At 36.1% G+C, this 26,880-nt stretch overlaps 2 protein-coding genes across 2 annotated transcripts; one reads left to right on the forward strand and one right to left on the reverse strand.

The window, feature by feature from the left end:
• Nucleotides 1-2,067: 2,067 nt before the first annotated feature.
• On the reverse strand, nt 2,068-2,544 carry LOC115985804. The gene has a single exon (XM_031108703.1). It carries the CDS (start codon nt 2,542-2,544, stop codon nt 2,068-2,070), a length of 477 nt encoding a protein of 158 aa, XP_030964563.1.
• Nucleotides 2,545-9,218: 6,674 nt separating this feature from the next.
• LOC115985805 (TMV resistance protein N-like) lies at nt 9,219-16,790 on the forward strand. Its single transcript, XM_031108704.1, has 4 exons — nt 9,219-9,415; nt 14,449-15,541; nt 16,426-16,710; nt 16,785-16,790. The coding sequence occupies exons 1-4, from the start codon at nt 9,219-9,221 to the stop codon at nt 16,788-16,790; spliced, it is 1,581 nt and encodes a 526-aa protein (XP_030964564.1).
• Nucleotides 16,791-26,880: the final 10,090 nt, after the last annotated feature.

The raw sequence follows: 26,880 nt of genomic DNA on the forward strand, positions 1-26,880 counted from the left end.
CGTGAAATCAGATCTTTTCAACAATGACTGTAGGGGGTATTTAGTCAATACGTAAACGATGTGAGCTTGAAACTAATGGGGTAATTTCCGCGTAGCATGAAGCACCAACTTCTCCAATGGCAAGTATCTTGTCTCGGCATTAACTAAGGTTTTACTGATATAGTAAACTGGTTGTTGTACTCCTTGATCTCTTATAAGCATGGCGCTTACAGCGTGCTTGGATACTGAGATATACATGAATAAATCCTCCCCGGGCTCTAGGGCTGTCAACATTGGTGCCCGCACCAGATATTCTTTCAGCTCTTGAAAGGCTCTCTCACACTCTTCACTCCATTGGAATCTCTTCCATTTCTTTAAAAGCTGGTAAAATGGTCGGCAACGGCCGGTGAACTTGGAAATGAACCAATTGAGGGCAGCCAACATGCCAGTCAGAACTTGAACTTCCTTTGGACTGCTCGGTAGTTTAAGGTGTTTCACTGCTTCAATCTGGTCGGGGTTGACCTCTATTCCTCGGTTAGTGATCAAATACCCCAGGAACTTGCCAACCTCCACTCCGAAAGCACACTTCTTGGCATTGAGTCGTAGTTTGTGCCGTCGAAGTACTTCAAACACTTCTTTGAGGTCACCAATATGCTGCATTTTCTGCTTTCTCTTTACCACCATATCATCAATGTAGACCTTGGCGGTGCACCTGATTTTATCCCTGAGCATTCTAGTCATCATCCATTGATATGTGGCACCAGCATTCTTCAACCCAAATGGCATCACGGTATAATGGTAGTTAGCGTCGGGCGAGATAAACGCCGTCTTCTCCCGATCCTCAGCAGCTAAGGTGATATGATGATAACCCTAAAAAGCATTAAGAAAGCTTATCCTCGGGTGCCCATATGTGGCATCTACCAGCTGATCAATTTTTGGCATAGGAAACGGGTCCTTTGGACATGCTCGGTTAAGGTCGGTAAAGTCAACATAGACCCTCCATTTTCCATTCTTCTTTTTTACCACTACGGTATTTGCAAGCCACCTCGGGAAAAATATCTCCTTTATAGCTCCAGCTTCTTTCAGTTTCTTAACCTCTTGCTTGACGGCTTCAACATGCTCCTTAGCTGTTCTCCTCAGTTTCTGTTTTTTGGGAGGACATAACGGATCCACATTAAGCTTGTGAATTATGAACTCAAGGTCCACCCCGGGCACCTTATATTGGTTCCAAGCAAACATGTCTATGTTCTGTACAAGAAACAACAGCATCTCTACCCTTTCTTCTGTGGCTACACTTGCTCCTATCAAAAAATTCCTATCCTCGTCCAGTAATATCCTTACTTTCACTAAATCCTCGGCACGGCTAGCCCCTACCTCTTCTTGGGACTCCTCTAATTGCTACAAGGGAGTCTTCTTAGTCAACTCCTTTGGTTTAGCTCCCTAGTCAACCGCGGCTACCAAGCACTGCCTGGCCATTTACTGATTACCTTTTACCAGAGCAATACCTTGCTCAATGCGGAACTTGACCTTCATATGCAGGGTGGATGGTATTGCCCCTATTGCATGAATTGATGGCCTTCCAAGAATCGCCGTGTGTAGAGAAAACAAGGCGACCACTATGAATGTTACCATTGTCTCCTTGCCCTCCATGTTCACGGGAAGCAAAATTTGCCCTTTTGGGATCACCATTCGGCCGTCAAATCCCATCAAGGGCGTATCATACTTGGATAGGTCTTCCTTCTTCAACCAAGCCCCCTGTACAAGTCAGGATACATCACCTCGGCGCCACTCCACTGATCTATCAGTACCCTTTTTAGTCTTTACTATGAAGCCATTTATTCGAGCTGTAACTACTAAAGCATCGTCGTGCGGTTGAATTGTGCCTTCTAGGTTATTGTTGTTAAAAGCAATGGGCTCCCGAGTATACTTCAACTTCTTCTCGGAGGGTTGCTTACCTGTGCAACTCCCCCCCAGTGCTATGGCCAGCACTCCCCTTCTTCTAGACCCTTGGGTGCCTCTTGGAGCTACATGGATGACTTCTATCACTCCCTACGGGGGTGGGAGAGGATTCCCTCGTGGCCGTGCGCCCTACCTGGATTCTTGATTCCTCAGATCCATCACAAATTCCTTCAAGTACCCCACCTTCACCAACTGCTCTAGATGATCCTTTAACACCCTACACTGCTCAATAGTATGCCCCCTATCTCTATGGTAAGTACAATACAAGTTTTGGTTTCTGTTGGACAGGTCTCCTCCCATCTTGTTTGGCCACCGAAAATATGGTTCATTCTTGATTCGATCCATAATCCTGTGCACTGGTTCCTTGAAGGCCACATTCACCTTTCCCATCTGTGGCCCCGGCTCTTGAATCCTCAAATCCTTTTGGGGCCTAGATTGGAAGCCGATATGCCGAGGATGATTTGTGACCGGGGTCTTGACCTTATTCTGTAACCGATCATCTTCCAACCGCTTATACTCCTCGATACGCCTTATCAATTGCCTTATATCCTCGGGAGGCCTCCTCATCAACGATTCCTGTAGTCCGAAATCCTCAGGCAACCCCATCCGAAAAGTACTCGCTGTAATCTTTTCATTACCTCCATTAATCTCGTTGTACAGTTCTCAGTATCGGCTAGCGTAGCTGCGGAGGGTTTCCCCAGCCCTCATTTTCATTGAAAGCAACACATCCACGGGCTGTGGAACTCGGCTGCAGGTCATGAATCGTACACCAAACTCTTGAATCAATTCGGAAGAACTGTGAATTGAATCTTTCCTTAGCTTATTAAACCATCTCAAAGCAGTGGGGCCGAGGCTCGAGAGAAACACTTTACACATCAGTGCATCGTTATGAGTGTGCAAAGGCATCATTTGAATGTAATGGCTTACATGTTCCACCAAGTCAGTCTTTCCATCGTAAGAATTGAACGGCGGCCGTGTAAATCTGCTTGGCATAGGTGCCCTTTCAATGTCCCTCAAGAATGGTGATCGGGTAGTTCGGCGTAATGCACGGCTCATAGCGTCCATGGCTGCATTCTGAGGTCACCTCTCCTCCGGGGAAATCGAGTCCTGATCTGCATATTCTTGTGAGCAGTCCCAATGCCAATGAGACCCGAATTGATGGGACCCTGTTCCATGGTGGTTCCCAACACTATCCGACCTTTCCCTCCACTCCCCGTGGTCCCTTCTTTAACGCCTACCTCTCACTTGCAACTCCAAATCCTTGACCAACCTTCGTAGGTGCTCTAGTTCCTCATCCCTTTACTCAAACTCTTCATCCCTTCTGTCAAAACGGTTATGCCTCAAAGTGTCAAACATTGTTCGGTACATTTGAAATGACCCTTCTCCAAGGCCAGACTGCCTTTCCTCCTCATGCTCCCTATCTTCGTGCCTTTTTTGCCTCCTTTCCTACCACGTGGATCCTTGTGAAGACCTTCTAGAACCACTTTTAGCATAACTCCCTGGTTGACCCTTAGACATTCTCCTGTGCACATTTCGACAGAACCACAGCTACATAGGAGATTCCCACAGATGGCGCCAATTGTGCGTACCCAAAATATATGGCTATTGGGCTTAACCTCTACTTGAGCTCACAATCTATTGGTTTTGTGGGTTTTTGGGTTTTCTATTATGGGTGGTCCTATACTCGGTAGACCCAAATATACTTCTATTTCCTCACGCCTTTCTCTCTTCCTAACAGAATCACTCATTTGCTCTCTCTGAGTGTTTACTCTCTTTTCCTAGTACTCTTCTCAGAATTGCCAACCCCCCTTTCCTCATTTTCATCTCTTATTTATAGCTCAAGATTAGTGGAAGGGTTATGATTACTCTAGGTTATTAGTGGGCTTGGGGGTCCAATTCTATCATTTCAAAGTGGGTGTTTAGGTGGGATTGGGAGAAGTGGCATTGGAACTGCTTCCCACCTCAGAAGATCTGCTTGGTAGTGATACTCCCCAAGGCAATGCTGGGCAGGCGAGAGGCGGTATTCCCGAGCAGTTGCCTTATTGTTCGGGATATAGTTAATCGAGCAAGGCCCAGGTGATGAAGCATGATGAGTATGGACTCAGATTATTCATCCAATGGGCTCTAGGTTGGCATGAGGCTTGGGCCTATGGCCCTGGTGGGCCTAGGGCCTGGCCTTGGACAAAAGGGTTGGGTCATGGGTTGTACCGTTGGGTTGAAGTTCAGGGCCCAAGTAGGCCTGGGGAACTTTATGCCGTACAATGTGTAAACATCATTTCCAAACACAATTGTTTAGAATCAAAACTTACAACAGTAAAATAATTTTCTATCAAATATATGTGTGTGTGTGTATATATATATATATATATATGCGCATCCAACATAAATAATATAATTATGAAAAAAATTGTAATTTATTCTAATCCAAACCTACCATATCTAAAAATCTAGATCACCAAAAATTGAAATTTTTATAACCATAGGTGTATAAGAATAACCAATGAACAATCTGGAAGGTTATTAAATTATTATTATTATTATTATTATAATAAATGTCATTGTGCAATGTCCAACGTGGAAAACAATTTACAAAATCAACTAAATAGTTTGATGAATATATATATATATATGAGATGGGTTCAAGTTATACTTGGTATAACTCTAAAGAGTTACATATTTTTTAAACCGTTGAATTCAAGTAGATCCAAGGGTTAAAAAAAGACCATTATTATTACAAATATTCTTATTAGGATCTCATTAATTACCCTCATTTATTTCATTCTAAACCTATCTCTAAACCCAAAAACGTTTGACGTTTGACTCTCTTTCTCTCTCTGCCTCTCTCTCTCTCTCTCTCTCTCTGATCCAACAGTATGAATCACATATGGTTATCATGCGGGCATGAATATGAGTCTATGAGTATACTCCCACTTATTAGGAAATTTTTATTGTTGGAAGCCTTTGAAATTAAAAACAAATGTGGATCAGGCTGGCCTGCTTTTCTTTGTCTTTGTTTATTTATTTCTTTAAAGGATTTGCAAGGAATCTGCCTATTTTCCCAAGCTTTGTTGACTACACTGAAGGGAGAAGGAAATTGTAGTGAAGTTTCTTGGAAGTGACCTTAAAGTGTTTGTGGGCGGCCTATTGTCTTTGTGTCTTCCATGCAGTGGTTTTTATTTTAATGACATACATTTTCCACGAAATAGTTGACCGGTTTCTCTAAAATAGATAATGCCTTTCGTTGACAGGGCTTGAGAATGTATCTCATTCACTCGTATCGTATGCATTATCTCTCTTATAGTGTATGTATCCACCCTGAGGTCATTTTAGACCTATGGAGACTCGGAGAGTGACTTGATTGTATGAAATTGTCACGGTAATTTCCTCTGTGAATGCTTGGAAAAGTAGTAATGATACGTATAGCCTGGAATTTGGAATTACTAGAACAATTTTTTTTTTCGTTCCATGCACGTCACGTGTGAGAAGGGAAACAATGGAAATTTGAACTTCATAGACCCATAGTCATGCCCATATGATAAGCATCTGTGATTCATACCGTTGGATCACAGAGAGAGAAACGAAGAGAGAAAGAGACAAACGTCAAATGTTTTTGAGTTTAGAGATATGTTTAAAATGTAATAAATAAGAGCAATTAATAAAATCCTAATAAGAATATTTGTAATAATGTGGATATTTTTTTAACGGTTAAATTTACTTAAATCCAACGATTAAAAAAATGTATAATTTGAACCCATATATATATATATATATAAATATATATATATATATATATATATAAATATATATATATATATATATATATATAAGGCCACTCTCTCTCAAAAAAAAAAAAAAAAAAAAAAAAAAAAAGAGGCCACTCAAAGGAAACCATTGCAATCGTTTAAGAATGTAACGCACTAACGTCATAGAAAACACAGGACCTTTCATAAAAAAAAGAAGGCATCTTTATAGTTTTTGCATAAATTAAGTACCAAGACACATGCTTACACAGACTATTGAAGAAAGAACATACATAAACACACGGCCTATGAAAGTAAAAATATGAAAAATGGATACACAAACACAGACGATTAAAGTAAAAATACAAAAAAAAAAAAAAAAAAAAGAAAAGAAAAGAAAAAAGATCTGTTAACTTTTCTAATGTGGATGTGACTTGGATTTTTTTATTGATGTAGCTGGTCTTGGTTGGACCAAACTGTCATATTTCAGGCCACATAAGCCTCAAGTTTAGATTATTTGTTAGCATTTTTTGTTAGTGAGTTAATGTAGAGACTAAATTGATTGTAAGATATTCACCAAAAAAAAAAAAAAAAAAGGACTGTAAGTTAAAAATAATAAAGACAAAATTGACTGCTATCAAAATATAGGGAACAAATTAATTATGATCAAGTAAGGACTAAAGTAGTATTTTCGCATAATATTTTTAATAGGAGTCTAATGTGTTTATGTCCAAACTTGCAATATTACAAGCGACATAAGTCTATCAGTTCACACCGTTTACCATATTGGCCTTTTTTGTTAGTAAGTTATCGATGGGAATTAAATTGATTATAAGTTAAAAATAATAAAAATAAAATTAACTGCTATCAAAATATAAAAATCATATTAATTATGATCTTATAAAGACCAAAATAGTATTTTTACCCTATATTTTTAGTATTTATGTCCAACTGTAAAGCAAAATGCAAATAAATAAAAAAGAGAATTGGAATAGGTGCTTCATATATGTTCTTCACCAAGGTTTTCAGACTCGGACCGTTCATTGAATTGTAAAAAGAAGAGGTTCAAGGTTTTTGAGGTCAAACCGAGGTCGAATCGGGGTCGAACCGTGACGACATCATAATTATTTTAAATATATATAAAAACATTAAATTAATAAAAAATAGAAAAATAAACTAAAATAATCCAAAACAAATGTATATAATATTTTTTATAACATAACTTTCATAATACAAATAAAAATTATTAAATTCTAAAAAAACATAAATAGCTATTTCCTTTTCTTGATTACAAGATTAGAAACATGATGGAAAAGTAAGTTTCCAACTAAATAAACAAAGCCCAAAATGTGCCAAGGTAGAAACGGGATAAAGGGATTGTAACAAAATGGGGCAGTCATGAGGCAACTACTGGTTGATCTAAGTGTCAAGTCTCAACAAGTGTGTTGAGTTGTGAAGTGACCACTTTTTTGACAAATATTATTTTAAGGGAAATGCTTTTAAGAAATTGTCAGTCGGCTTTACAAAGTCATATGGGGGTGCAATTAATAACACTCAGTTTTTAACTCTTTCTCCTCCACTCGACTCCTGACGCGTGTATTGTCAGACTACCAATTACTTGATATTGATATAAATCCAAGCTGCGCGTGACTGTAGGACATTTGAGAAGATAGAAAGCGTGTGGGTGTATTTACCTTTTCTTTTCCTTTTTTTTCTTTCGTTTTTTCTTCTCCACACACACGTGTCCTCTGCTTTTATTTTTCTTTCTTTCTATCTAGCTATCTGTTTCTCATTCTCTTTCTCTCATACTCTCACCCTGTCACACACACATTACCGGCGGAGAACAAAGCTAGAATTTAAAGCTTGCTTCGCCCAAGAGAAGAGTTTCTGAAGAGAGGGAGCTGCGTGATGGGCTCTGAAGAGAGAAGAAGAAGAAACATAAAGACATGTTGTGTTTCTCTGAAGATGGCAGTGGCAGAGTTTCTGAAGATATGATTTACTCCCGGCAGTTGTGTGTGTGTGTGTGTGTGTGTGTTTTTTTTTTTTTGAAGGTTCAGATTCAAAGGGAACCGTGAGAACCGATCTGGTCACGGTTCTCAGAACTGTGCGGATTGAATCGCGGTTCGAACGGTTTTCTGTTTTTTGACATAGGCCGGTTCTTAAGCTTAAAAGAACCATGATTGTGAGAGATGTTCACGATTTTTCCGGTCCTTTTCTATTAACTTTATAAAAAGTATAAAAAGTGCAAATGAGGCTGAATCTTTGTGGAGCAACTAGCTTGGTTATTTGGTGTTTAAAAAATTGACGGTGCGCGATTTTCGTTTGGAGAACTTTTGGAGGTTGCATTATATTAGAGAGAAACGAGAAGAAAAGTAGGCTCTCTCTCTCTCTCTCTCTCTCTCTCTCTCAATTAGGCTATCTTTCCTTTGAATGGGCTTGGGTTTTGATGATTTCTATTCATTCACTAAATAGCAAATACATTCAAATAGGAACTGAAGCCGGCCTTGTTTCAAGATGATGATCCACAAGTCGTAAGTTCTCATTTTTCACTCTTTTACTTCCTCCCTGAAATAAAAGATCTACATATCAAATCATTTTCTTCTTCCTAACATTTTTCTCCAGTTTGAATTGAATTTGAATATACTTTATTTTTTATTTTTTTATTATTTACGTTTTTTTTTTTTTTGTTTTTTTTTTTTTTTTTGACATAAAGGTAGACTAAGGAAGGGAAGGAGATTAGAATAAATTTAAGACAAAAATCAGCTTATTTTAAACAAACTTTATTATACTTTATTTCACTTTCTTTTTTCTCACTCAATCTAAATGGATCTAAATACTTTTTAAAAATAAAAATTTTAAAAAAAGTATTTTTAAGAAAATTATTTTATTTTCTTATATTTGTTAGTAACTTTGAATAAGTTATTTATTTATTTTTTTGAGAAAGGCCTTAAATATTTTTTTTTTTTTTGAGCAAAGACGTTAAATAAGTTGAAAAATAATTTCTTAAATTTTTTATTTAGTTTGTTGTTTTTTAAAAAAAATTAATAAAAAATAAGTCATAATTTTTCTGTTGTTTATTTAATTTTTTTTTAATACTATCAAACAATAGGAAACGCAAAAAGCTGTTTATGGAGTTTCTTCAAGAAAGCAACTGGGACGGTGGTATTGGTGTTGAACAGTCTGTTCTTGCTGCCGATCCAAGTTTGTTGAATTTAATAAGTTCTCAGCATCCAACGAATTCCATGATCCCTCAAGCATGGTCAACACCTTCTTCTTCAACATGTTGGTGGAAATACGATGTCTTTCTCAGTTTTAGAGGGGAGAGGACACACGTACAAGTTTTACAGACCATCTATATGATGCTTTGAAAAGAAGGGTGTTTTGACCTTTAGGGACGATAAAAAACTTGAGAGAGGAAAATCAATTTCACAAGAGCTCTTGAATGCCATAGAAGAATCCAGATTTGCTATCGTCATTTTCTCACGAAACTATGCATCTTCGACATGGTGCTTAAATGAGCTTGAAAAGATCGTTAGATCTATGAAAGAGATAGGATTGACAATTCTACCGGTTTTTTATGATGTGGATGCATATGATGTACGAAATCAGACAGGACCTTTTCAAAATGCTTTTGATAATCTCAAAGATCAATTTAAGGAAAATTTGGAGAAAGTTGAAATATGGAGAGCTACTTTGAGAGAAGTGGCCAATCTCTCTGGTTGGGCTTTACAAAATAGGTAATTTCATGACAAACTTATTTCTTTTGATATATTAAGTTATAAACAACAATAATTCTTTTACATACAAGGAAGTATATAAATAGCTATTGGAATGTATCATAAAATGCTTGATTGAAATATTACATATACTAGTTAAAATTCTGTTGTATTTTGGAAGTACGTGCTTCCGTTATTTTTCATTCTTCCCTTTTGTTGTTGTTATTTTTATTATTTTAAATGAAAAGGAACAGGATGCAGTGCAAATTAAAGCATGGAAAATTATGAATGCATATACAAAAACTAAACATGTATGCTCATACACTGTTTAAATTTTACAATTTCATATGTAAAACCCCCTTTTCTTTCCCCATTATTTTTCTTCAACCACCAATGTCATCAGAGAAATCGAAATACAATATCTTATTACATATAATCATAGTTATTAAATCTAGACCGGATGTTGACCCGGTGTATTCGTGTATGAGCTGGGTTATTGGTTCAACCAATGGGTCACCAAAAAAGTTTTCAAAATTATATAAATATATATATATATATATAATTAGACATTTGCCTAAATTGAACTCACCATTATAATTCAAAATCAATGTTTCTCAAGCAAAAACATTAGAAATTTTATAAAATTCACAAGCCAAATAAACGAATGTCATAAGATTGCAACAAAGTCTTTACTATATAAAATCTTGTTATGGGTCCGTTTGGATTGAGCTTATTGTTGCTAAAACTGAAAACTGAAATCACTGTAGCAAAATAACTTTTAAATGTGTAAATAGTACTGTGGGACCCATTTTTAATATTTTTTAATGTGTGAACAGTGTCAGCACAGTACGTGAACAGTGTATTTACTGTTCATAACAGTAAAATTTGTCCCCCCAAAGTCAACAAATGCGGGCCAAAAAAAAAAAAAAAAAAAAGGAGAAAACGTGACACTGGAAACGTGGACGCAGGATTCATCTGAATCCAAACGCCCTCTATATATCTTAAACTTCTTTATATTAAAAAAAAGGCAAATCTCAAACTCTAATGCATATTGTTCTCAGTCTCTCACTAGTTGGTTCAATGACTCAATTCACATGGATTACAATCTGAGCTTAAACTTGAAGCTCTATCTTCATTGAAAACTCCAACATCAACCTCGTTATTAGATCCTCTTTCTCATTAGGCTTCTCACTCCTAGCTTCATATTGGTTACTAGGATCTCCATCATCACTGTCATCATCTTCAACCAACTCTTCCAAGTTTAAGTTATCTACATACATTTAAACTCTTGTATAAGGCCACAAATGAAATAAAAAGAAAATACATGCACCAGCATAAGTAAATTTAATGTAACAAACTAACTAATATCATTTTGGTTGTCTTGGATTGTACAAGCTGCTAATTCGTTTTGGAATGTCCTCCAATTCCTCCATTGTCCAATTTGTTGGCTCATCCTCTAATACCCAATTGGTATTCTCATTAAAACCTTCAAATTTAATAGGATCATAGTTTCAATGCTTGAAGTAATTTCTACACAAATTTATTATACACGTGTTAAAAGTTGGACTTTGAAGGCAATGGAAATTGGAAGCAAGCAATTTAACAATTAGAGAGTTGCATGTACATAATAATGATTAGTACCTTTGCTGCAATCTTAGGTTGAAATGGATATAGAGTAGATCATTAAGGCGTTAATGTTCCAATCTATTCCCTTTTTTTTTTTTTTTTTTTTTTTTTTTTTTTTTTTTTTTTTGTGAATGTGTTAAAAAATACTCCAATTGCAACCAGAAGATATAACAATTGTCCAACATTATACAACAACAACAACAAATTTAAACTACAAGTAAAATAAAAATAATAGCTAACTTCTTAAATATATTTAGACATTATTTATTTTTTTTTTTTTAGTTTATTTATAACCATCATAGGGGGTGGCTCACTAATGTAGTAACTAAGTCACTAACTTCAACTCTCTAGCCGTATCATACTTGATCTACACATACAACATCAAAATTCACAATTAGTATCAGTAAAATTCTACGAAACACAAGTTACACAATACATAATAGATTAATTAATTGGTCTAATGTTTATCTCATAAACACTGCAACCAGAAGATATAACAATTGTCCAACATTATACAACAACAACAACAAATTTAAACTACAAGTAACATAAAAATAATAACTAAGAGAATTTACACAAAAAAAAAAAAAAAAAAAACTTTTTAAATATATTTAGACATTAATTTTTTTTTTTAATTTATTTTATAGCCATCATAGGGGGTGGCTCACTAATGTAGTAACTAAGCCACTAACTACAACTCTAGCTGTATCATAATTGATCTACGCATACAACAGCAAAATTCACAATTAGTATCAGTAAAATTCTACCAAACACAAGTTACACAATACATAATAGATTAATTAATTGGTCTAATGTTTATCTCATAAACACTTACTACAAAGGTGCTAGAGCCTTATAACTAAATTGATATTTCTTTGTGAGTCCAGGTTCAAAGAAAGCAAACATAGCATGTAAACTAAGTTAAAACATAGCATAATTTAGAAATTCAGAGAAAGCAAAGTGAGTAAACTAAATCAAATATTGTTAAAGTAAGAAAGCAAACATCAATGAAAAAATGTAAAATAAAGGCCCTCAAAATGAAGTACCCAAACAACCAAACAGCAAAATATGAAGAAGAGAGCCACGATTGAGAGTTTCAATAGGGCTTAGACTTCCATAGCTGATTGAGAGAATTGTGTTGGTTTTCTAGGAGAAACACCTTTAGTGTTGGGGGGTTTAGGTTAGGCTTAAATTTTCATGGTGGACATGTCTCTATTTTTTAATTATTATAATTTTTTTAACTTTACCTTTGTCATTGATTTCTAACATTTTCTGGAGAAAAAAATTGGAGAGTGGAATGCTGTATCTGTGAGGGGTATTTTCATTAAGTCAGTCTCATAAAATTACTCACGTGTCACATATATATGTGAAAAAACATAGGATGAAGCCCAAAAGAATTCATTTTAGTGGAAACTTTAATGATTTAGATGTAGTAATAGAAACTGTGTGCTAAATTGTGAAAGGACCAAACTATAAGGGTAAATTATAATTACTCTATATATTTTGACTTGCTTTGATAAGATAAGTTTACACACTAACTTCTCTGGTCAAAGTCTAACTCTAATTTCTTTTTCTTTTTTTCGTTTTTATTTTTTTTTATAGAAATAGTACGTACTGGTTTTATTCATGAAACTGGAACAACAGCAACAACAAAATGTAAAATATCTGGTGGAATAGACTCCATCCAGACTAGCAAAGGTAAAGAAAGCTGTTTTTTTGTTTAGACCCCTTAAAACATATTGTTTAACCTAATTAATTAGCTAAGTGATTACTTAGGTTAATTATGAGATCTAGGTTAAACAATGATAAATCATATCATGCACAACAGCGAAAAAGTAAATAACACACAGATATGATCACTCAGGAAAACCAATGAAACGAACCGTTTCAAGGTAAAAACCTAGGGAGGATTTGACCTAATTATCCTTAAGGTAAAAAAAAATCTACTAAAAGAGAATTGACGTTTTTATAATAAAATTTAACCCTAAATCTATTATTATCTCCAATAGTAAGTTATTGACACGACCACATGCAAGCTCCGAATACATGGACTCTTTCTCTCTTGGATTTTCTTTGCACAAACACCCATGTTTGTGACTTTGAAATCTCACTTAAAGGTTTAGCAACACAAACTCTTCAATTTGTGATTCCAAAACCACCCTTGAAGGTTTAAATCTCTAGCAACTTTGATAACTAGTGATGGTAGCAATTTCTACAACACCGAATCTTGAGATTCTTCAAAGAATATTGCCTGTGGAAGACTTGAGAGAGATTTGGGTACAAAAACCCTAGATCTACACTAGGAGCCACAAGATGAACTCTTCTCTCTCTAAAAATCCCAGCTAGGGTTAACTTATAATGTCCTTTAAATACTGTAGCAAGCAGATCACGATTTGGGCTTCAAACGGACAAGTTTGGGCTAATGGGCCAAACAAAAAATTATGCAGATACGATTCTCGATCGGTCGAACCTGGCATATTTTGAATTCTTGAACCTACAGCTTCCTTTTTCTTGTATTCTGACTTGCAGTACTTTGAGCATTGTTTAATAAATCCTACAGACTCTAAGATCTATATCTAGACAAGTTTGCGCTCACAGTTTACCAATTGTTCTAAACTTTTAGAATCTAACAAAAACCTAGCTCCAAAATTATATGATTGGGCAATCATGGACAACCATTCAACGATTCCTCTAGACTAGCCCTTCGAGAATTAAAGTTAAACGAACACCACTTTTGAAGACATTTATAACACTTTTGTAACTCAATATGATGTTTTAACAATCCAAAATTACCTTTCTTCTCCCAAAAAAACAAAAAACAAAAAAAGAAACGATCCAAAATTACCCTAAGCCAAGTTATAGACTGGATTAAGTTCATGGTGAACATGTCAGCTGTTTTCAGAATGATTTAGGTTTGGCTCAATTATATTTTTTGTGTTAAATAAAATCCTTAAAAGCATATTTTAACCATTTTATTCACAAACCAATTGTTTACATAAGTCTTATTCTAATTTATGGTCAATCAATGCTAACCTAAGTAATGCTATTAACTTGCTTTCCCATACTGATATTTTTGCTGCTAATAATATGTCCTGCTTCTCTCCATCTTTCGCTGCCTTTTCAATTTTCTTTTTGGTTCGATAATTGGTAAGGCCCTTAATTGTTTCTTGGGAAAGAATAACAATTGCCTATAAGTTATCAACACGGATCTGTTTAAATTGAATATAACATAAACTATAGCTCCCTACCAGCTGTCCATTTAACATGTATATACAATTATTTTACGGGTGGTTCTATCCATGTTGCTTGAGCTAATGAATTCATATTTATTTAACCACGGAGTATTATTGACGAACATTTTCTTCCTTCCACACGTTTTTATGATTGGTTTGGACCATCACATAATTATCGTTCTATCTTTCCTGCAGGCATGAAGCAGAATTTATCCAACACATTGTGGAAGTGATATTACATAAATTGAGTTCAGGTTTTTCAAGCATTCCCACCAACTTGGTAGGAATAGATTCTTCAGTGGAGGAATTGTTGACTTCATATTTAGGTTTTATGAACGGTGTTTACATGATAGGGATTTCTGGTATGGGGGGGCTGGGGAAGACAACTCTTGCTAGAGTTGTTTATGATAAATTTCGTTGTCATTTTGAAGCTTCTAGCTTTGTTGGTAATATTAGGGAAGAGTCAGAAAAGTGTGGTTTGCTTCCATTACAAAAGAAGCTACTTGCACAAATTTTGGAGGAAAGAAATATAGATATATGGGATGTATATGAGGGAGTTGACATGATCAAGAGAAGGATACATCATAAGAAAGTTCTACTTGTCCTTGATGATGTTAATCAATTGCACCAATTAGAAATGTTGGCTGGAGAGCATGGCTGGTTTGGATTGGGGAGCTGGATCATCATAACAACTAGAGATCAACATTTGTTGGTCCAACATGGGGTGCATGAAGTATATAAGCCTAATGGACTAAACCATGATGATGCCTTAAAACTTTTTTGTTTGAAAGCCTTCAAAAACGAGCAACCCCAAGAAGGTTACATGCAGCTCTCCCAAGATGTTGTATTCTATACTAAAGGCCTTCCGTTAGCTCTTAAAACTTTGGGTTCTTTTTTGGTTGGAAAAACAATAGATGAATGGCTAAGTGCATTGGAAAATTTTAAAAAAATTCCCAAAAGAGAAATATTTGACATACTTAAGGTAAGTTATGATGGACTAGAAAGAATGTGGCAAAATATATTTTTGGATATTGCGTGTTACTTTAAAGGGGAGAGAAAAGATCGTGTTATAGAGATATTAGAGAATTGTGGTTTTGATGCACGAATTGGTATAAGTGTACTCATCGATAAATCTCTCCTAAGCATAGAAAATAAAAAATTGTGGATGCATGATCTTCTACAAGAAATGGGTAGAGAAATTATATGTCGAGAATCACCTGACGAACCTGGAGAGCGTAGCAGATTGTGGCTTTGTAAGGATTTGTTTCATGTATTGACAAATGCCATGGTAAGAATAATAGCAAAACTAGAATTTTATTTCAGTTACATGATTATAATAACATAAATTCATTCATTAAATTAATTTTCATTTAAGATGCTAATATAGTAATATTAACAAATTGTCTTTGACGATTTCTTATATTTTACTTTGAAGACATAATGTGATTGTGTCATTGATTAAAGATTCGAATTCAATTTCGTGATTCAATCAACCAATCTTTCAATCTATAATGAAAGGTTTTTTTTCTTTTTTTTCCTTATCATTTTAAAAGAAATGTTGTAATTTCCTATTTAGATTTTTTTTTTTTTTTTTTTGGGCTCTAAAAGGCACCTTTTAGTTTTAATGTATAACTATAAGAATAATATAAAACAATTTTAATATATGAATTTTAAACACCATTCTGATGTAAACTTTTAATAAATCTGTCTTAATAACTTTTCTGCTAATAGGGCTTGTAGTACACTTTTCTGTTTTTTATCGTTAGATTAGAAGTTGGTCCCACCATTTGAGGGCTTCTTTTGGTGGAGGTAGAGAGGGGAAAATTCTTTAGGTACTCTAAAGAAATGGTGCCTATTCCACTCACATTTGTGCTAGATCCTAACATGAATTTAACGTGTACCATGAATGTGAGAGGAGGAAGCACTATTCTTTGAGAGTACCTAAGAATTACTGTTAGAGAGGAGGGGATGCAAAAAATAAATTGTTTCTCAAAGGCTCAAATAAATGGCAATTTCCCAAGGGTCCACCAATGGTTAAGAGGAGGTTATACATTTGGAAAACACAGGGTGTATCTATTTTCATCTCTTTTGACACTATAAACATGAGTAATTCTAGTTTTCTTATCTTTTGTTGTGCAATTAATTCACTGATTGTTTGCTTTTGATTCTCAGGCAACAAAAACAATTCAAGCCATAGTCCTAAACAGTTATGAATGTGAAAGAGACTGGAATTTTGAAGACTTTCTTGAAGTTTTTTCAAAGATGTATAATCTTAGATTGCTTAAAATTCACAATGTGCACATCCCGAATGGCCTCAATCATGTTTCTAATGGCCCAAGATTTCTCCAATGGATTGGGTATTCTTCAGAAAGTTTGCCATCCAGTTTCCAACCAAAAGAGCTTGTTGAACTTAATTTACAGTCTAGCAAAATTAAATATCTCTGGGAAGGAGTCAAGGTAATTTTATTCATTAAGCTGCCTTTCTACTACTACTACTTATTATTATTACTATTATTATTTCTTTTCTTTAGGAGTAGCTTCAATGCACTCCCCGCCTATTTGAGACTTTGAGTTTCCTCCTTTCATTAATAAAATTTCCTTATTATGAAAAATTTATTTATCTTATTAAAATAAATTCTATGTTTAATGGAATTTTATTTATTTATTTATTTTTGACAGTATTTGGACAAGCTAAAATGCATCAATCTTCAAGATTCCTATGACCTTATTCAAACACCTGACTTCTCAGGGGTTCCGAGACTTGAGAGACTAAATCTCACATGCTGTAGAAATTTGGTTGAGATCCACCCATCTATTGGAAAACTTAGTAAGCTTAATGTTTTAGATCTACAAAGTTGCAAATCTCTTACCAATCTTCCGAGCATGACTTCTAAAATGGAGTCCCTCACAAGTCTTAATCTTTCTGGCTGTTCAAATATCAAGAAGATTCCGGAATTTAAGGGGATTATGAAAAGCCTATCAGAACTTTATTTGGGTTGTACTGCTATCGAGGAACTACCCTCATCAATTGAGTGCTTGACTGCCCTTACTTTACTAAATCTAGAATACTGCAGAAATCTCGAATGTCTTCCAAGAAACATAACTAGTTTGAGGTCACTTGAAATACTCATTCTTTCCAAATGCTCACGCCTTGCCAACCTGCCTGATAACCTTTGGAAAATGAAGTGTTTAAAGGAACTTGATTTGAGTGGAACTGCGGTTAGAGAAATTCCCTCTTCCGTTCTTGTCTTGAAAGATTGTGGATGTGGAGAGCCATTAGAGAGTAATTTTTCCGTGAGGCCTGAGTTTTCCCTAAAACGACTTATACTGAGTAGGATGTCTCAACTTGAAGGAATAGGGCTTAATGGTATTGGCTGCTTCTCCTCATTAAAGTATTTAACACTAAGTGGAAACAGTTTTGTCAACCTACCTGCAAGCATTAGTCAACTTTCGAAACTGGAAGCTCTTGATTTGAGCAACTGCAGTATGCTTCGATCATTGTCAGGCCTTCCATCAACTGTGAGGTATATAAATGCTTAACATTGTTATTCCCTAGAACCATCAGTAACTAACCTACCAGTACTGTATGGACAGAGCAGTAGAAGCAGTGTGGCATATACAATATTGAACCGTTACTTACAGGTAATGTCTTTTCTCTCATGCATCTGATGCATGGTATATACCACCTCCTCTCTCTCAATGTTAAATGGAGTAACATATATATTTTTTTAATGGTACAGGGAATTCATCTAAAAACTGGAAATGAAACTCGTACCAGAAGGGAAGAGGATAGATCTGGAACTGAATTTCAGATGATTATTCCCAGCAATGAATTTCCACATTTCTTAATGCATCAAAACTCAGGCAAATCAGTAGTCATAAAGCTGTCTCCAAATTGGTGTAATAGTAGGTGGATGGGATTCCTTCTCTGCCTCCAAATTTCATATTCTCCTAATTCTGTTGATGTTTCCAGTGAAACATTTGGTTTTAGAGCTAATGTGATAAGCCTTGGTGATAGGTCTCGCAGTAAGGCCTCTGAAATTTTCTTTAAGGTGTCATTTAGTGTGGACCACATTTGGCTATTGTATTTGTCTCGTGATGATTGGCTTGCTACTGTTCTGAATGGTGATCAATGCAGTCAGATTGAGGTTAAATTTGAGACCTCTAGCCCACACACTGAGGTGCGGATGTGTGGAGTTGGTTTGGTATACAAAGAAGAAGTGAGATGGTTTAACTTAGGAATTGCAGAAGAAGCAAAATGTACGTGCTTCTGAAGAATCAATAAGATTCTTCAATAATGTCCCAAAAAAATAGAGAAAAAGAAAGGAAAGATTCTCCAATGAAGGGTAATGGCTCTCAAAACATCCTTCCTGTTACAAGTCTTTGATAAAAAAAAAAAAACTATTTTATCTTTTCTCCGTTTGAGCTCTACAGTTGATTTCGTTGCTGGCAAGTACCATCCAATCCTTTTTCTTTTTAACAATCCTAGGACATCCAATTTTACACCCCGAGTGCGAAGACTTTTGCTTACAATTTTTTTGTTTTTTGTCTCAGGTTTTTTTGCTTCAGTGATTTTGCTGTAAGGTAGATGGTTCAGTCCTATTTTGGCATGCAATTTGTAAGTTTAAGAGTATTATACTATTTTAAATATTCTCCTTTGTGCTCGCTAATGTTGGACTTGGAAATTTTCTCCTGATAAATTTTTGAACTGCTAAAAAACTAGAGACTTATTTTCTTCTCTACATGTCATTGGTGTGATGCCTAAGCAGGCAAGAAGCAACTCCAATTACTCACTCAACAGTATGAGCAAATTATTAATTGCTTTCTTTTCGTTTCTTGTTTTTTTTTTTTTGTTAAAGTATCATGTAAACTCAAGTTCTCACACATTTGTAGATGATGATGATGATGAAGATTGGCATTTCTGCAGAAGATGGCGCTCAGGTTCTGTTTATACTTCGACTGGCTGCTAAATAAGGAGGATATTGATAGGATGAATTTCAAATGAGTCTACTGCTATTGGATGTGCACATGCATATATTTCAGTCAGCCAGACCATGTTTTGGATTTTTTTCTCTAAATCATAGTATGTTTTTAAAGAATTTGTATATCATTTCAGTCATAATGGTTTAAATTATTGAAATGACATATCCGTGCATCTTGTTTGATAATAACAGTGGAGTCCGGATATATATGTTTTTTTTCAGGGGATCTATTATCTCATAGATAATGAATTATATGGTTTTAGTAACAATGGTTTTCATTGGATAAATTTCAAGTGAGGCTAGTGCTATTGGATGATTTACAAGTAAGTTTCCCACGTTTATCTATTGTAAGTGGCTTTGAGTTAATGTCTATGAGAGTTGTGAATTTTGGGACAAAACTTTAGAAGTGATCTGTTTTTATGAATCTAGCTATAGTATCAAATAAGCATAAATTTTATTGTTTAGTCTTGAGCATTTTCCTTGCAATTCAAAGTTGAATGTTTCGAAAAAATTTCTTCTTTAGAATATAACCTGTTAACGGTTATGCTTGCCTTGCCATTAAACTCAGTGTTATATTCTACTATGCATCAGGGCTAGTTAGAAGAATAGGCTGGCATCATGTAGGACCCCACGTCAATGTTGGGGCATGGTATCTAGGTGGGGGAGTCTAGACTGTCTAGTATGTGCCTCGTGGCCTTTCTTGACCCCAACCTCTCTCTTTCTGTGCAATTTATTATCTTATAGCATACAAATTTGGAACCTTAGAGCATTTACATGAGCCAGTCTAAAATTTTCCTTTTATTTTAGCATGAGAATCTACTTTTTATTTTATTTTATACAGTTACTTTTACGGAACACCCACATCAAGAAAAATTGGTTAAGGGAAACATTCTACATTCTAGGCTTGTTAGACCAAACCAGTTTTGAATGCATAGTTCAATTTATGATATTTCAGCCTTTCAAACGTAAAAAACAAGAGAGAATATTTGAGTGAACTGAGTAGGATGGGAAAATAATTTATTTGTAAGTTGTTACCTATGACTAATTTTGCATGAAACTAATTTTTGTTCCATACTTCAATTCATTACAATTGTATTTGTATTGAGAGTTAAAAAGGGGCCAAATACTCATTCATCACTCTTCATTTTGATAATAACAAGATATTAAAGTTTTCTTTGTCTACTTGCAAAGAGAGAGAGAAATGAGAACTTATAGAAGAAGTTACACTGGGAAGGTGTGGCCTTTGTACAGGAGAGAGAGAGAGAGGGGTTTTATTACATGCTTGCCACTTACACAAAAATATCAATTCAAATTGGCTTCAATGATAATTTTGTTTTATTATCTTAAAAAGACATGGGAAAACACTAGAAAGCATCAGAGGTACTAGTTAACAAGGATTGACATTGAGAAAATGAAGAAATTATTTGCCTTAATGCCTGTCGTACTTCCTTGAGAATTTGCTGGAAGTTTGATTTGAGATTTGTGTGATTTTAAATTTTTGTTTTTGTTTTTTTTATAAATACATTTGATAGTTAGAAGCTGAGAATTTAAACTTTAAATGTCTTCAATAAAAATACCTAGAAGATACCAAAATTTGTATGATTTATTGTTAAATGGAAGGAAAATTATGTTTTTTCTTTTTTTATAATTTTTTTTTTTACATTTACAAATGATAATGTACAATTTATGTTGTCGATTAATTAAACATGTACACCATTGTACACATTTGCATGAATAATATACAAGACTGCATATTGTGCATTGTTCATGCACATGTATACACTGGAACCATAAATGTAAACATATAAAGGTTAATAAACCGGAAGTTTTTAATTTTAAAATTAATTATTATTATTATTTTTTTATAAGAAACTTTTAAAAATAATTTCGAACCAGGTAACTTTTCCATTGTCCGGGATTAAATGGAATTATTAAGATTTTAAAAGAAGTGCAATCAGCTAATAACATATGCCAAGATTGGGAGAAAGAGCTTGGCTTCAGTGAATGGGACAGAGAGGAAAAGTGAAGTTATTATTAAAAAGCATAATAAGCCGTAATCATAAATGCCCAAATTTTGAAATGTGCCTCATTAGTCAGTTTTCTCAAGACACAACATAGATATTTTCAATTTCAATCATAGATGAAAAGAGATCTGATTAGTTAGCCTAACTAAATTGCTTTTGTGGGTAAAAAAACAAATTAACCTTTTGGAAATATTCAACTAATAAAACGAGCTTGATCATCGTTAGTCCTTAGTACAAATCAAAACAAAGCACTAAGAGAAATAGTACAAATTATCAAGAAAAAAGCACATTACCCACGGACCCCGGTGAATATTTATTACTTAAAGAGTAAGTCAATGTCACGACTATTTTCACAACTTTGCCACGACTTATTCATGTGATAACTTGTGAGTGATGAAATTATGAACCTACATAGACCTATTATTTTCTCCCACTACTTACAACTTGTAACATAAGCGAGTTGTGACCAAATCTGTAAAAATGGTTGTGATAGTAGACTTACTCTTATTTAAGGAGTATTAATAATTAATAAATACTCTTTTTAAATATTTAATATACAATTTTCAAAATAAAAAGCAATGGTGAAATAATTACCAGGAAAAGGCAATGACTGTGATATAATTGTAGGGTCACGTTTTTCAGGCCAAGCCTAAGATGCATGGGACCTTAGACCAATGAGTTGATATAATGAATTTGTAGAGAATAGGCCAAAGAGTTGGGCTTTAGTGTATGGGCAACGACCATCACGGCATTCTCCATGGGCCAAGTTTACCAAAGAAAATTGGTCTTCGGCATGATCCAAGGAGCTTTTCCTGGCATCCCTGATCTGTTGGGGGGGAAGGATCCCCCTTCTATTTCTCTTTTTCCCCTTTTATAGTCATTTTCTTTCTCCTGAATGGGGTCCCTAGGGTATATACTTGTCCCATCAGCCTCTCCCTTCAATTGTTGGGAGTGGTTGTAAGGACAAAGAAGTATGGGTCTGTCAGGCATAAGGCATTGAATGCAATGGTGGCAACCTTTCCCTTAGACGTTTTCGTTTTCTCTGTTATCTTTTTTTTGCTTTAGTACTTTTCCTGCCTTGTGAAACAATATGGAGTCTCGCTACTGGTGGTCTGTTGCCTCTTTTACCCTAAGTTATATCTCAGCCAAGGAGGATTCTCCCATGGCCGAGGAGGGGTTTTCCTTGGGCCGGGCCCCTGGCCCAATGTAGATATCTACATGGGCCTATTAGTCTTTTACCCCCCTCCCCCACAATAGCCCCTCAAAATCCTACTGTTCGACTCCTCGGACGGAGAGGAGGATTTTAGTGACATCGGGCCTTTGTCACAATTTGCCAAATCTTGCCCTCTATTAGTGCTAGCGTCTCTTCATTTGCCCGAGGCGCGTTCCTGACTGTGAGACATTCTTCTAATCTATCCAAGCCACGTCCTGTCGTTTCGGTACATGAGGCACGCTTTAATTAGGGCCCTTTCACGAGGTGACATAAATCCAACGGCTGAAGACTACTTTGGAACTCGAGCGAGAATGATCTCATTTGTAATTCCTTCTTGGGGTTTTGGGGCGAATTGATTGCTTCCAGATTCGTCCCCTATATAAGATGCGCAGTGGGAGATAGTCCCCCTTTACTTGCAGACCCTTGATTTTTTCAGGTTTCTAACTCCCTAAGTGTTCCCAAAGTCCCTATTATGAGAGTGACTGAGATTTAGAGAGTGAAATGGTCATGGTTAGGGTGAGGGTGAAGGAATCAAACCCTCTTTAGAAGCCTTAGGTGTCTCCGAGATTCAGAATGGCCCGGTCAAGATAAGAGAGATAAAGGCTCAAGACCTTTTTTCATCTCGACAAGGCAAGAAAGGAGCCTTTTCTTCCTTCAGCCAAAATCCAAAGGGGGAGGAGGTCGCATCAGATTTTTGGTGCGACAGCATTGGGACCTCCATTCGGTGCCGTATGTCATGCACGTGAGGGTCGGGATTTCCCATCACTGGTACCATCCGTGCTTGCTCGATTGCTGCTAGAACGATGCTTGCTCGGTTGCTGCTAGAGTAGGTATAGGGGTTGGGCATCCCCGCTTCTTTCTCTCTTCCATCATTGGTGCCACCTAGGTGCCTTCGCTTCTTCTTCTCTTCCATCACTGGTGCACCTAGGTGCCTCTACTTCTTCTTCTCTTCCATCACTGGTGACATCTAAACTTGCCTAATCGTTGTTAGAGCAAAATTGAAGGATCTATCGTCCCAGTGTATTCCTTTTTTTTTTTAGTTAGCTTATGATTACAGGCTTGTTTAAGCCTTTTTATGTATATTGTACTATCTCTTTATCTAATAAAAGATGATTTTATTGCATTTTATGTATCATTTCTCTTCTGCAATAATTATCTTGTGAATAGATGTGCTGGTGTCTTTTCTTTCGAACCATACTTAGAACTGATGCCTTCGTCGGTAGAGTTATTACTTTGAATTTATCGAAATCGACGAGCACAATAGTGCTGACTTTAAACAAGTTAACTATAAAAGACTAACCGGGATAACAGCCGCACCTTCTGTATTGCAAACGGGGTGACCGCCCAAGGATGTGTAATTCGAAATAAACCATCCGAGGGGGTCGTTGGGTATTAGGGTTCTTTTCCACGTTTCCGATGATATTCGTAGCTTTAATTTGTTTTAGATATATGGTCCGAGGATCGAGGCATGACTGTACTTGGTCTAAACACAGAAAGGCACCATTGTGTGTTAGTTTCCATAAGGCCGAAGGTCCGAGGACTATGCAATACCTCCATTCTGCCTAAGACTTAGGACCTTCTTGAAGTTGCTAGTTTCCTATAGGTTTGAATCCGAGGACCATACAATACCTTGGTTCTGTCCAGCACTTGGGCTCTTAGTGTCTAGTTTCACCATGGGCTTGAGTCCGAGGACCATGCAAGACCTTGGTTCTATCTAGCACTTAGGCTTAAGCTCTTACAGTGTCTAGTTTCCTAATAGGCTTGAGTCTGAGGACCATACAATACCTTGGTTTTGTCTAGCACTTAGGCTCTTAGAGTCTCTAGTTTCCCTATAGGCTTGAGTCCGAGGACCATGCAAGATCTTGGTTCTGTCTAACACTTAGGCTTAGGCTCTTACAGTGTCTAGTTTTCCCATAGGCTTGAGTCTGAAGACCATGCTATACCTTGGTTTTGTCTAGCACTTAAACTCTTAGAGTGTCTAATTTCCCTATAGGCTTGAGTCTGAGGACCATGCAAAACCTTGGTTCTGTCTAGTACTTACGCTTAGGCTCTTACAGTGTCTAGTTTCCCCATAGGCTTGAATCTGAGGACCATGCAATACCTTGGTTTTATCTAGCACTTAGGCTCTTAGAGTGTCTAGTTTCCCCATAGGCTTGAGTTCGAGGATCATGCAAGACCTTGGTTTTGTCTAGCACTTCGGCTTAGGCTCTTACAGTGTCCAGTTTCCCCATAAGCTTGAGTCCGAGAACCATGCAATACCTTGGTTCTATCTAGCACTTAGGCTCTTAGAGTGTCTAGTTTCCCCAAAGGCTTGAGTCCGAGGACCATGCAAGACCTTGGTTCTGTCTAACACTTAGGCTTAGGCTCTCATAGTCTCTAATTTTCCCATAGGCTTGAGTCCAAGGACCATGCAAGGCCTTGGTTCTGTCTAGCACTTAGGCTTAGGCTTTGAAGAGTGTCTAGTTTCCCCATAGGCTTGAGTCCGAGGACCATGCAAGACCTTGGTTCTATCTAGCACTTAGGCTTAGGCTCTTAAGAGTGTCTAGTTTCCCCATAGGCTTGAGTCCGAGGACCATGCAATACCTTGGTTTTGTCTAGCACAGGCTTAGGCTCTTAGAGTGTCTAGTTTCCCTATAGGCTTAGGTCCGAAGACCATGCAAGGCCTTGGTTCTGTCTAGCACTTACTCTAGCCATCAACTTCTCTCTCTGTAGGGGATTCAGTGGACTGGACAACTAGGACCGCGAGAGTTAGCCCCTTGTCAGGTGCTCGGGGCACATGTCTGACGTCAAAAGCCCTTAGGAGTGAAGGCTAAGCAACGACAACGACGATGTGTTTTAGGAAATAGGGGGAGGCTTTCGTGAAGCATGTACCATCGCCACAACGGTCTTCCTGATGGACTCCTACTGGCAGGAGCTTAACCCTACCGTGATTGACCGTTGCACTTGCTAATGCACAAGCTCTTCTCACAGACGACGCCAATTGTAGGGTCATGTTTTTTAGGCCAAGCTCAAGATGTATGGGACCTTAGACCAGTGAGTCCGATACAATGAATTTGTAGAGAGTGGGCCAAAGAGCTAGGTTTTAGTGTATGGACAACGACCATCACAGCATTCCCCATGGGCCGAGTTTACCAAAGAAAATTGGTCATTGGCATGATCCGAGGAGCTTTTCCTAGCATCCCTGATCTGTTGGGGGGGAAGGATCCCCCTTCTGTTTCTCTTTTTCCCCTTTTATAATCATTTTCTTTCTCCTGAATGGGGTCCCTAGGGTAAGTATTTGTCCCATCAGCCTCTCCCTTCAGTTGTTGGGAGTGGTTGTAAGGACAAAGAAGTATGGCTCTGTCTGGCACAAGGCACTAAATGCAATGGTGGCAGCCTTTCCCTTAAACGTTTTCGTTTTCTCTATTGTCTTTTTCTGTTTTATTTCCTACCTTGTGAAACGATATGGAGTCTCACTACTGGTGGTCTGTTGCCTTTTTTACCCTAGGTTATATCTTAGCCGAGGAGGATTCTCCCATGGTCGAGGAGGGGTTTTCCTTAGACCGGGCCCCTGGCCAGGATGTTATATTCATCTATCTTGGACGTATTTTTATCCCCCCAACAATAATCATCTAATGTTATTTTAAAAAATCATTATAAATACCTCATTTTATAATCAGACTAATATTTAAATTTCTCAAAAACCTTGGTCTAGGGGGTAATATTGTAATTTCACAAATTTCAAGGGTAAAAATTGAAAAAAATGTCATTCATGCAACCACAAGGCTTGAGAATTTTACCCAATGGACAGTTAGAATTTCCAAAGATATTAAAACAATCACTTTTCATATAGGAAATCGAAACTCTAGATTGAAAATACTGAAGAATAAAATATCATTAATTGAAAAATATCTTTGAAATGGACTAGAATGCAGACGATTGTAATTTTTTGGAGAAAAAAAAGGGTAATTGATTTTAATTGGTCTTTTAAATAGAAACCAGAATCAATCAACTAAAATTCTCATTGGTCCAATCAAAATAAAGGATGAGCATATATACATGGAAAGAAAATTTAGAACATAATTGAGAATTTAAATTTATAAATTAATTATTCCTTTTCACAAATGAATAATTAATTTGATAATTTGAAAACCTTGTCTCATTTAATTAGAAAGCCCATTTCAACATTTTGATGACAGGGCATCACATCTTAAAAACATTGTCTTATCAAATTAAAAAAAAAAAATCTTAAAAACATTAAGTAATGTCTTCTCAATAAAGCAAAACAAACAAACAAATTAAAAATTGATCAATTTTTTGTTTGTTTGTTTTGCTTTGTTGAGTAAACATTACTCAATGTTTTTAAGATTTTTTTTCATAAGAAGATGTTTTTAAGATTAAATACATGGTTTTTTTTTTAAGAAAAAAA

Source organism: Quercus lobata, chromosome 4 (genome assembly GCF_001633185.2).
Source record: "Quercus lobata isolate SW786 chromosome 4, ValleyOak3.0 Primary Assembly, whole genome shotgun sequence".
Classification (NCBI taxonomy): domain Eukaryota; kingdom Viridiplantae; phylum Streptophyta; class Magnoliopsida; order Fagales; family Fagaceae; genus Quercus; species Quercus lobata.

Coding starts and splice junctions, on each gene's coding strand:
- LOC115985804 (XM_031108703.1), bottom strand. CDS start 2,544: ATGGGGTTGCCTGAGGATTTCGGACTACAGGAATCGTTGATGAGGAGG.
- LOC115985805 (XM_031108704.1), top strand. CDS start 9,219: ATGAAAGAGATAGGATTGACAATTCTACCGGTTTTTTATGATGTGGAT. Junction 9,416..14,448: donor GGTTGGGCTTTACAAAATAG/GTAATTTCATGA, acceptor TCTTTCCTGCAG/GCATGAAGCAGAATTTATCC. Junction 15,542..16,425: donor ATGTATTGACAAATGCCATG/GTAAGAATAATA, acceptor TTTGATTCTCAG/GCAACAAAAACAATTCAAGC.